The sequence below is a fragment of the Schistocerca gregaria genome, chromosome 2 (assembly GCF_023897955.1).
Source record: "Schistocerca gregaria isolate iqSchGreg1 chromosome 2, iqSchGreg1.2, whole genome shotgun sequence".
Classification (NCBI taxonomy): domain Eukaryota; kingdom Metazoa; phylum Arthropoda; class Insecta; order Orthoptera; family Acrididae; genus Schistocerca; species Schistocerca gregaria.
Genome location: NC_064921.1, coordinates 33,663,367 through 33,676,311, shown reverse-complemented (window position 1 = coordinate 33,676,311; position 12,945 = coordinate 33,663,367). Strand labels below are relative to the sequence as shown.

The 12,945-nt window shown below is 39.4% G+C and overlaps 1 protein-coding gene across 1 annotated transcript in view; it reads right to left on the bottom strand.

Moving 5' to 3' along the window:
- The window catches only part of LOC126336262 (dynein axonemal heavy chain 3), a 1,127,841-nt gene that overhangs the window by 609,964 nt on the left and 504,932 nt on the right, over positions 1–12,945 (bottom strand). Inside the window, exons 26-27 of the mRNA XM_049999758.1 lie at positions 9,355–9,548; positions 9,025–9,153 (exon numbers count right to left, since the gene is read on the bottom strand). Coding sequence (XP_049855715.1) covers positions 9,025–9,153; positions 9,355–9,548 — 323 coding nt within the window. The remainder of the gene's footprint in view (positions 1–9,024; positions 9,154–9,354; positions 9,549–12,945) is intronic.

Below are 12,945 nucleotides of genomic sequence, written 5' to 3'. Positions count from 1 at the left end.
AATTCGTTTTATCATTTAACGTGAGAGCAACAAACGAAGGAAACAACAAAATCACTTAAGTTATACACAGGTCACGTGGAGACGACCCACCTCCCCATCACAACTCGGACTGCTCTGTGCATCAGGGCCGGATTTACTATATTTACGATCCGGGGCAAGCTTAGGTAGTAACAAGAAGCGGGAGAAGGTACTACTAACACGCGACTCAACTACGCATGCACAAGAGCTTGTCCGCAACTGCTCAAAGGAATCTAATTTAAACAGTTGTCACATCACGCTCATCGGAGGCAATTTGTTGTGATGAAGCATTGCATAGTCTTCCAAAAGCCTTTGACACAATTTGCTGTTGACAGACGCTTGTATGAGCACTGTGTTTTGTTGTTGTATATGACGCATTTCCTTTGCAACTTAAGTTTGTTTTAAGCTTTTTTTCCCCCCTCTCTCGCTCATGTTTCACTGGTGGTGTTATTCTGCAGTAGCAGGGTACAGTAATATCCTTTGTTAGAGTATTGGTTCTTACCACTAAAAATTACAAAAATTTAACTGAAAACTAAAACAATCAAAAATTCCCGGAATTGTAAACAATTCCCGGGTTTTTCCCGGTTTTCTCCCAGATGAAAAACTTCCCAGGTTTTTCCCGGATCTCCCGGTTGTCCTGGGTCGTATACACTCTGTTACAGGAAACCACGGAGAATGAGGAGGACTTCAGCGATAGAAGTATATGCATATGGAAAGAGAGAAATATAGACTGGTACTCAGATGAGAAGTAAGAAAGGAAAAAGTAGAAATGTTTGCTAAGATCAAAGTAGAAAAAGAAGATAGCCCCAAAGACTGGAAAACCCATCCCATCCCGCTTCCCCAGAATCCCTACTTCACCAATACTAGAGTGATAAGCCAGAGGAGGTATGATGTTAAATGTCTCCTGCAGAACAGACATTCTCTCCTTCACCTTTAAAGCCTCTGAAGAAAAATCTTAGCAACACCTATGGAATGGCAGATGGTGAAGAATCAGTCACACTTGTTTGTGAGGGTTGTCTGAAAGCTGTGGTGTGTGCGTGTAGTGTTAGTCATGCCTTTACCTACACTACCCACCCCTTTCAAGATCGATACAAACCCTCCCATCTACATCACATCTCATGAAAGGTATAAATGTTCTATAGAAATAGAAAATTATACACTACTATAAGATGGTTGCATCAAACCAGTCTCAGGACTGAAGACCACAACAACAACAACAACAACATAAGATGGTTATTTCATTAGTCACCTAATATTATATTATTCATAAATATAACATTATATTCTGTTCATTGCATCTTACCGTCACTCTGTTTACATAGGACCATCATATCATACCTTCTATCAGAATATTATTCTGTTTGTTCCATTTTATGTTTAGAGATCACTGTTATTTGTCATTCTCTTAAAATAGTCACAATCTTTTAACCATATTCAGTCACTTAAATACTAACACGATAGGATAGTTTAAGAAGTTATTAACAGATTACAGAATAGTTGAAAATTTGAAAGGGATTCGTTGTAAGGAAACTAATGTGGAAGTAACACCGAAAACAACTCAGACTCAGAATCCGATGGTCGTCACTTTGTCCATTAACACAGAATGTTATCATCCCTGGGGAACAGATGAGACTCCACCCGGATCCCATGGATCTGAAATTAACCACATTTGATTGCTTATGGACCAATACTTCTCGTTAAATGTTATGTGAAAGTCTTCCCACAGCAAAGCAATTACCATTTTACTAGGAAGCATGACATTGAGTAAAATTCATTCTATGTTCTAATCTGTCCTGGACAAGTTTTAATTCTTTCCATAACTCATCAGCATTTCTCTTAGGGTCATCAAGTTCATAGAATAGCTTTGTACACACATTGCCAGAGTTCACTTATGCGGGAACTTTTCTATTTATTATCTCCCTGTTCCTACAGATTTTCATTCTTTATTATATCTGACATGTCTAGTTTTAGCTGCCAGTAATTTCTTAATTTATTACACGACCAGTTTTGAAGTCTAAAGCTTCACCCTCAGTTGCCACCAAGAAATTATAAAAGCATTGATGTGTGGTGGTCGAGCCAGCCAGTTGTGGGGAGCCGTGCTCATGTTTAACAAATGCACGGGAGCATAGGACCAGCAACCTCAGCACCCGCCTGGACAGCATGACAAGGAAGTGACACATCGTGCTGTCCAGGCACGCACTGTGCTGAGAAGGTGGTTTTTAAAAAGCTCCCCAAATCATAAACTTTTCAATGCTACCTTCTCATTAAGCAGAGAAGTGCAACAGGATGTCAATGACAAATAAATCCAACCTCAACCCCTCTACAAAGCATCTTCACATGCAAGGACACGTCTGGAATACTCCGCTCGTCTTAGACTGAATGGGCAAAGAAACTAGATTCTTCAGGCACCACTCCTGACGAATAGCAGTCCACAGAACCCAGTTACTGTATGGGTGACTACACATTTGGAATATAAATTCCTCGCAAATAGTGGTCCACAGCAATAAGTTGTTCTATGGGTCCTATGATCCATGAGTTAGGGACTGGAAGCACTTATTTGATTTATAGTAGTACCTCAAGATGATGCAAATATAGCATTGAAGCTAGTCACCTGAATAGCAAATACTTTTAAAATGTGGCTATGGCTATGGCTAATGAGCAACATCAGCGTACAGTAGCAGTAGTAGTAGAGCGGTTTTGGGCGCACGACAGCAAGGTCTTCAGCGCCCGTTCAGTAACTTAGTGAGACGGGTGTCAAGAAAAATCCCAGAACAGGAATATAAAACGGAACAGAAAACATGGGTGACAATCATTGAAAAACATGTGCTCACCCACACCAAAGCGTGGGATGAAGCAGAGCGTCAGCAGTAAAACATGGACAACACAGGAAGAAAATGATAGAGGAAGCTAAAAAAGCGTACAAATGCCCTTGAGAGTTCTGTATACCACTGCTGCAGAGTGATCGTAACCCATGTGTCAAATCTGATAGCTCGCATCTGGCAAGTTGAGCACCGTCTTTGCCTGTAAGAGTGTGTTTGGTGTTCTTTCTGGTGCAAGATCGGATCTGATTTATGTCAAAATGAGTTACAGAACTGGGGGTTATGATGTGTCCGGTGGAAAGTATGGTCTTTCTGGAGAGTGATTGGTCAGTACTGCCAGTGCACCATTTTTGTGATGTGAGTGTTGTTGGTCAGCATTCTCTGTAGAGGGTGGTGTAGCTGTTTATGTGCCCTACTGGGGCAGCCTAATCCTCTCCTAGCTGTACTTGTTCACACAGTACCCAAGTTCCTTTCAGAGATTTTGACACAATTTGATGAAGTACTTCATTTGTGTCCTTTTCTCCACTAGATGACCGGAATGCCTTCATTACAGGATTTTTCCGAGCATAAATTGACACCTTCTTTTGGTTGCTCAGTCATGGAAATATCCTGGTTCTGCTTTCGTACAAGTATGGTGAGCATCAAATGTACGTTGTCCAGCAACTTACCTCCACTGCCTGTTCTTTTTTGTTTTTCAATTTTTTTTCTGCTATGCTCTCCATTTTCATTTAATGTGATCTTGAATGGTTTTGTGGCACACGCTCCAGTCTCTCCTGTGAAGAAACTGGCTTTTTTTACAGAAATGATTTTAAATATTTTTGGGTGTCCCGGTGAATTAATTTTATAGGCTAGCGACCTGTGCCTAAATCTACATCACATCTTGTCACTATGTCAGCCTTTAGAAAAGAGATCCACTTTATTTAGGTTGTTGTAATATCTGATTGGAATTCATGCTTAAACGACACTTGCCTCTGTTAAATTATATGAAAACTACATTAAGAACAATTCCAAGAGGAAAACTCGAGTTCTCAAGAACCGCTGATTTGATCATTACACTAATAATAGACCATTGCTATATATTGGGTTGTGAATGTTAGATCAAAGAGAGCTCCTGCATTTGTTAAGTTCTTGGTGGTACAGGTTCTTCATTCGAGATACTAGTAATTTTGATCCTTGGCCAGAGGCAATTTCAGCTTTAAGTGTGTATCTTAATTGAACCTGTTAACTTTAATTAGCATCACCAAGTGAATTAACATTCACTGCACTTTAATCTTAAGTTAAATATTAATTATTGGATTTCTTTTAGAGCCACGGCAAAGACTTTGGTTTTATTTAATCTGTTCATTGCTTAATATAGCTTTTCTGTACATGTCTTAGTGCATTACCTTTCCTCTATTGGCTTCTTGATGCTGGATGTCTGGGTCCCACCATCTATATCTCGGTTCTGTTGTGTCATCTGCAGGTTTGTGCCCTGACTTGATGTTGGGCCGCTCTATTACTTTATTGCAGTTTTGCAGTTATGGTTTGTCACAGCATGACTTCCAATGTAAATTATTAATATTTTACATTTTGATAAATTGTAATTTTTGCAAAAAACTTGAAAGAACATCTAAATTGTTTCGCTTCTGGTGTTTCAAGTTCAACACCTTGTTAAAGGGAGATAGCTCAAGTTTATTTTTTGATGTATTTTTTAGTTGAGCCTTCTCTTGTTACTTAATAATTTTTTTTAAAGAATACTTACTAAGATACGGGCTGTTGTTTCCTGTGTCAAGTTTGGTAACTAGAGCATGGTTATGTACTAGCCTTACCCTCCTTTCACTGAACGTCATTCACCCTGTGCAACATGTAAGCTCGTGCCACATTCGCAGTGGGGACCCTTGAGAAGGAGCAGCTTAATTACAAGTTGCAACTACGGAGTCAAAGCGAGGATAGTGATATCAGTGAGTTATGTGGACATCTCTGTGAAGCAGTCATCCTTCACATGTCATCCTTCACATGTCATAGAGGAGCATATAAGACATGTTCATTTCATAACAGTGAGTTTCTCCACTCTACTGGTAGAATTAGACAAGAATGCACAATTCTTATTTGATACTACACCCTTTCATGCACAAATTTATTGCTTGCAGACTGCACATTTGTCTAACCGAGTGGAGGAGCTGAGGTCTGTAGTTTCTGATGTTCCCTCTACGGCTAAACTAGATGAATTACCCGTCACAGTAGTGTCCATGCGAAGAAAGCTAAGTGTCTTAGAAGGGGACCAAGGAGCCTAAGAGAATGAGGGGAGTGGCCCTGCAGCAATGTATGCAGAGGAATGTGCAGGGGAAATTACCAGTCCTGTTGAACAAAATATGCCTAATGAGGCAGCATGTTTTGCCCAACTATCCAACATGTTTCTTGATTAAGGGCATAAATTACCTTGTCACAGATCTGCTTAACCTGTTGGTGAAATTTTTGTGGTTCTCTATAAACTTAGAGAGGCAGGCCACAGTCTCAATGTTACTTGGAATTCGGTGTTTTAAATCATTTACCCTTTGTGTAAGGACCCATAAGATGAAATCGTGAGTAGTGTCCTGACTTTCAGGGGTGAGTTGCATGAGCTACGCTCCGTTGGGGAACGCCTTACTGACTACTTGTGGGAAGTGCGTACTGCTGCCCTAGTATTCAATATGCAACTTTCGGAGGCAGAAGTAATAGTTATCCATTGCGCAGAGTGTCAATCCAGACGATTGCTCATGGGTTTTGTTTCCAGAAAGGCCTACCATATATCGAGATTTAGTGCAGCTGATTTCTGATGTCATACGAAATGCTTGACCCAATGCTAGATGTGAACATGTTAGTAAAGCTGGGCGTCCTCTGTGTGATAAAACTATTCTTACTAGTAATGTTGTCACAATAAAGGATGCTGTTTCCATTGTGGGGAGCATAGGTAAAAATCTAAATTAGCACAAAACAGCTGACACCAGAGGAGTCAGACACTGAGGCACTCCATCTTGTCTTTACCCCAGTAATCACCTAAATGTGGCTAGTTTGCATCCCCAGCTTTATGCTTGTACAATTATTAATCATGAACCTGTGTGTGCTCTTCTCGACTCTGGCAGCTGGGTGTCTTCATTGAGTTATGACTGATACCTCAGGCATCAGGCTATTTGTAGGTCTGTAATTACAGGACATTGTATGGTTAGAGGGCAGCAGCTTGCCACGTGTAACTTCTGTAGTGCCAGCCACACTTTCATATACACATGCCATCAATTATGCCATTACGTTTCTTACAGCCGCCACTGTGGCATGAGGGCACTGCTGTGAACGATTATACCCCTGGAATTAAATGCGAGCATCCCCTCCCCAGAGCTCCAGTGGCAAGGGTACTAAGTTTGAACATTCATGCTCTGATCCCATTTTTGTGTGTTTTCCACTTCAATAACATTTACAGGCTTCCATAATGGCAAGGGTGTGTCATTTATTGAACAGGCATAGTACTGATCCAATTAACAAGTTAGCAATATTTTACTGAATATGGTTCAAGAGGAAGGAAGAGAATTGAAGGAAAAGGATTGGTGAGATTTGAAAAAAGGGATAGAGTTCAGAAAAGTCACTCAGAACCCGGGTCAGGTGAGACTTGCCAGATGGAATGACAAGGAAAGACTGATTGTTGGGGATAGCACAGGATAAGATTTGTTAATCTGAGAGCTTAAACATGGAAGATAGGGTAATGTGCAAGACAGACATTACTGCTAAAATATATGTTTCATTAAGAGCACTGAGGTTATTTTATTTCAAAAAAACAAAACACATTTCGTGACAAAAATATGCATTTCATTGGAGTTGCAAGACAGAGTTAAAATACCTTCAGTGATTTCTCTTGAAATAAGTGTATAAGGCAGGAAAGAATTGTATAAACCAATAGTGTAGGTGAACGCCGATAAAATGTTGGTTCTACTATGTATGTTATTGTCAATTATTACCCACTGTGTTACATTTGTTGTTTTAGAGGTATTATGTGATTTTTCTTTCATGAAATATAAGAGCACATAGTGTACAAAAAAAACTAGTGATGGACACCATTTTCTTCTTCTTAGCATCCACACTTTCTAGAGAAGGAAAGTTGCTACTCACCATATAGCGGAGATGCTGAGTCGGGATAGGCACAACAACAAAAATCACACAATTATAGTTTTCAGCCATTAAGGTTTTCGTCAGCAGTAGACACACACACACACACACACACACACACACACACACACACACATGTCTGCAGTCCCAGGGAACTGAAACCACACTCTGGGACTGCTGCAGACATGTGTGCAAGTTGTGTTTGCTTGAGTGTGTGTGTGCATGTGTGTGTGTGTGTGTCTACTGCTGACAAAGGCCTTAATGGCCAAAAGCTATGATCTGTTTTGAGTAGCAACTTTCCTTCTCTTTCTGGTATTGTTACATTCCATCCTGGACTTTTCATTGTTTGATTACATCCATACTTACTAACGTACAAATTACTTTTGAAGTGCCAGATTGTACTAGGACAAATAACATGTCTACAAAACACCACACTGTACAATGTACATGCAGTGAGACAGTTGCAACTATTGAATTCCATTGCTCTTAGTCTCTGGCCTGCCGAGGAGCATCACAGTCTTGGGTTCCTGCATAAACCATGCAAATCCATCACACGAAGCCACACACAATCAGGCCCGGCCTGTGGGCAGATCGGTGAGACTAAATCCAATGAGCAGGACCTGCACATTACTGGAAAACAGTGGGCTTCAGATTGGGAGATCCGATCTATTAGAGATATGCACAAAAAATGGCCTGCGGTTTTGGCTCATCGCGATAATCCACTTGTGTGACCAGCTTGTCAGGTGTCACAGACAGAACATTGTTCAAATTAGACCACGGTGATCAATCCATGCAACAGATAATTTGTGCAAATACTCAGAGAATCAATAATGATGAGGACAGGTAACAACTCACCATACAGATGATTGCTGAGCTGCAGACAGGCATGCAGAAAACACAATCACACTCTCACAACTAAATTTTTGGTCATAGTCTTTGTCAGTAAAATGAGAGCACACACACATTCACACAATCACTCAGACACAACTCCTGCACACATGAGCGCCGTCTCCCGCCACTGCGTTTACATCCTCTGAGAACCAGATCTAAACAAACTGCTCCTCATCCCTCCCTGCCTCTTGTTGGTAGCACATAGGCTAGCAGCAAGAAGGGGTGGCAGCACTAACTGCAACCTGAGGGGAGTGGGGGGGAAGGGGAGAAAGATTAGAAATGAGAGAGCAGGGTAGTGGTGCATGATACAGCTGCACCGACCAATGATGATGCATTACACCTCAATAAAGAAACCATTTAATCTACTGACACAAAAATGAGATTTTTCAGTGTTTTTTCTCCCAGTTTCCCTGATATTTCTCTAACATGTTTGACATTCCCTGATTTCCAGAACCTGTGCTTTTCTGGAGGGATCAACAGTACCAGGATTGGACATGAAGGCCCAGGAAATATGTTTTTGAACTAGGTTGGTGGGGTAATTACAACCTGTGAAGCCTGATGTGAGAATAGAGGTGTGTTGCTGTAAAGAGTCTGAATATCAAGAAATATGTTGCCTCGAATGCTAAGGCTGAGAGGGAATGTTTGACATGGACTGGATGGCAGCTGTCAAAATGTAAGTACTGTTGTTTGTTAGTTGGTTTAATGTGAACAGCACTGTATAGCTGGCCTTCAGGCAGGATCACATTAACAGCATCGAAAGCAGCATGGAATTTATTTCGGAGAATGAATTCGAAGGTCTGTCCTTAAGTTACCAGAGTATACTTGCTATTGTAAAGTTGTGTCAAAGTAATAAAAATGAGATAACTCAGGCTTTTATGTTATGGGGTTAAACAAATATACATGACATTTTTAATTCCAGTTTCAAATAATCAATCACTAAAGCAAATTCACAACAAGAAATCTTCATACTGGCAGATTTAAAACTGTGGGGACAGGCTCCGAGTCGTGCTTGGGTAGCTCAGTAGACAGAGCACTTTCCCGCGAAAGGCAAAGGTCCCAAGTCTGAGTCTCAGTCTGGCACACAGTTTTAATCTGCCAGAAAGTTTCATATCATTGTGCACTCAACTGCAGAGTGAAAATTTTATTCTCGGAATATCTTCATATACGGTCACACATCAATTACCTTCTGGCATCCACAAATCCTGTGGAATATAATGAGATTTCACCAATCATAGCATAATCAGGCACCATCATGGCAACTGTCCTGAACAAAACTTTGAGATTGTCTGGTAGCTCCTGGCGTCCTGCATACCTGCAAAGTTTTAGCATCATACAGAAGACTCAAATGGATTGCAGCAATGATGCTATCAGTATGTTGAAAATAGAGCATCTGCATTGTTAAACTGTGATTTCCTTTAAAGGATGATGACAATATGTAAGTTTTGTAAATGTAACATGTAATGTATCAAGGCACATTTATTTACAGTTAGCCATTCAACTTAGAGTTACTTACCCTGGATTCATTGTTATAAAAATGGAACATGTTGGATCCAAGGAAAGTTCAGATCCCTCAAATATAAAACGCTCTACCTTCTGAGTAATTGCCATCTGAATGCTGTGAATCTGCTGAGCCACAACAGACAACACCTCCAGTTCTATACGGTTGAATTCATCAAAACATGCCCATGCTCCTGCTTGTGCCAAACCCTTTTGAGAAGGAAACAAATTTTTTAATTGCAAGAGAATGATTACATCCATCAGATCAAAACTGATAATTTACACTGGTGGTAAATACACAAAATATCATGAGGTATGGGATTCTTTAAATATCCAGATTCTAATTACCATGATATACTTTACATAATGAGAGTTTCGCATGCCCACGCACTCGTGTACACACACACACACACACACACACACACACACACACACACACACACACACACACACACACACACACACAGAAAATGAACAAAATTATACTATATATGATGTCAAACTCCATAAAACAGTGTACTGTGTAACATTTGACTTTTGTGCTTTGTGAGTATAAGCTATTTGGAGTTGCACAAAGGTACAATTCTAAAGTGATAAACAGAGGATTCAATTTGCAACTGCTTGGACTGGACTTGGCCATGGTACTCAGATGAACATACATTCAGAATAAGATGATTTGGGTCACTATCAAAAGTGACTACTTCTCCATTACAAGGTGTATGTGATATTTCCAATGTTGTGATGCTTACTAATAATATTCATTATCTTCCTATTATTACAAAAAGTATATCCCCTAGTAGAAACTAGAACTTTGCATTTAAATAAAATCTATAGAAATTCATCATCATATTATGAACATAAGCGTCCTGTAGCTGCTGCTAGGCTCCAATTCTTTCAGCATCATAAGAAATCTTCTTAATCTTATGCCATATGGGCAGCGGACCTTAATGGCTTATCTCAGAAACACGATTTTCATTGCGATAACAATAATTATAAATGAATGTTTGCCCAATCTTTATATAGAGATTTGTACATCTATTTTGCTCCAGCTGAAGGTAAGTGTTAACTGCACTTAAAATACAAAATTCCATTACTGAGGAACTGCTATTGAGATGTAACACCTATCAAATCTCCAGTTCCAGACATAGCATGTTTGAAGAACATGGAATGTCATCTCTAAAGAAACACCTGTAGTGATCTGAGCAGCCCAGGTGCAGGTGAGAAACCCCTGTGTGGGTGAGGAGGAACAACTTCCTCTATCAGACAAACAATACAAAACAGGAAAATTCACGAAGAACATGCCAAATGGAAACCACCTGCATAGCACATGTACCTATAACCTTATTGAAGTGTGGTACTGGATAGCAGGAAACACTGCATTTAAAGGAGGAATAATTTTGTAATAATGGCAGTTCATGTTAGATCATGCCTCAACCACAGAAAAAAAAGACATTGGAGATATAACAGTGGCTGTTAAAAGACAGTTATTGCAGTGACTAGTGTTGCACAGTATTGTGGGGAAAACTCACTAAAACAGACTAAGGCAGATACAACACAAATGGATGGGTTTAATTATAAGGAGGTGACACTGAAGTAAGTGCTGACACTGAAAATATAACAGCCAAATAAAACACTTTTGTTAGCATTACACTACACATTCCTGTACAAACAAGTCCATGTATGGCATGGTTTTAAATATTGTGATTTTTACAAAAGCAGTGAGCAAAATTCTAGTAGGACATGCTCTTTACGTCATCCCACAAATAGATGCTCTAAAATTTTTTAATTGCTTTAGGTTTGTCTGTCTGTGTCTATATGTGAAAGCAGGTGGATGTATTACGAGCTCAACCGAGTTAATGTTGTTAGAAAGTCTGTTTGTCTCAACAAGTGATAGCGGGCGGATGTATTGCGAGTTCTGCCGAGTTGATATTGCCAAAAAATGTGCATTCCAACTGTACATTAAAAAGTGTTATCAAGATAGCAGGGTTTATTTGGATTTTCGGTGACATCCGTCTGTTCATCTCTCCGTGACATGCTGAGAATCCTGCATCAAGAGGATCGAAACTAACAAGAACAATTCACATGAGCAGAGGAGGGGCGATCCGGAACCAGTATTGTCATACCAGTCTCCATGCACAATAGTGGTAACAAGAAAATGATGTACGTAAATTTAGGAATGTTAAATGCTGAATATATGTATTGAATATTGCAGGTCTGTTTATATTAGAGCCAGGATGGAAGTACCTTCCATTTTTTCTTCAATCATTCTTTAAAAACATACCTTTTATTTATTTAAGCAACAAATTTTTATTCAGTTTCCAATACATATATTACATTTTAGTCCCCCCCCCCCCCCCCCCCCCCCCCCATTCCCTGCCCCTGCAATTATTCAATGGCGACCATTCAAAGTACGGCACCGAGCAGTGTATGAATAGACCTTTCAATTGTTGAGAAAAAGATTTAAAAAAAAATAAATGATCCATTTTATCATTTAAAGAAACTAAAGAGGCCTTTGTTTCATTTGTTACGTGACCATGAGATTGGAACTATTAACAACTTGAAGGAGCAAATTAAAAATTAATACTGCCTACAAACGAGACGTGCTGGGAATATGCATTTAGCAGTTAAGGTAGGATGCTGCTAGGCATTATGCATATAAGGCCGCAATTGGCACCATCTCTCTCGCAGTAGATAGTCTCTTTTACTTCCAAAGATCCTTCAAGGAAAGTGCATTTCTCTATAAAAGACAAAAATCTGTATAAAGTCCACATTAAGGTGCAAAATAATTCTTTCAAATTACATTCCATTACACTGTTACATACCATCCTGGATTTTCCATTGTTTGATTTTTCAAATTCTGTAAGACTGTATCAATAGGATTGTATCAGAGAATATTTAGGTTCATTAATGAAAATGCACATGAAGATGCTTTAATTGAAAGATACCAATACAAACAAAATTTCATGTTTACAATTTTTTCTTTCCATAATTTTGTTGAAATGGCCATTGTTGAAAATTTATTACAAAATGCAATATGCCAAGATGACAGAAATTTGAGCTTGGCAACAGTTGAAGGTAATGCGCCAACTCATAAACTGGCAGATGAATACCAAAACAACCAGGTTGGCATCCCATTATTAAAAAATGAATATACTGGTAATACGGCTAGTCATGATGCCATGTTTATGGCGCTCGATGAGGCAATTTCTCAGGTCTCAATGCAAAACATTTTTTTAAATAGTGAAACTGAAGCACGCGACAGCGAAAATTCCTTTGATTATTTGCTTAAGACGTCGCAAACACAAACACAGGAAACAGTTCACAAAAGCAATGCAAATACTAGAGAGACACACACTTTGACACAGCTCATGCAACTAATAACACAACAGACTGCACAGCAAACTCAGGCATTTAAAGATTTCAAGAATAGTATTAGTCAACAGTTCAGTGAGGTGAGCAAAGCTATATGCACTGAATTACCTGAAAAATTATCCGGTAAGTTCACAGAGCTCAGTAAACAACAAAAACGAGAAATAATTACCGACACATCTTGCAATATAAATTTGTTAACGGAAAAGGTAACATCCATAGGCTGTAAACAGGAAAA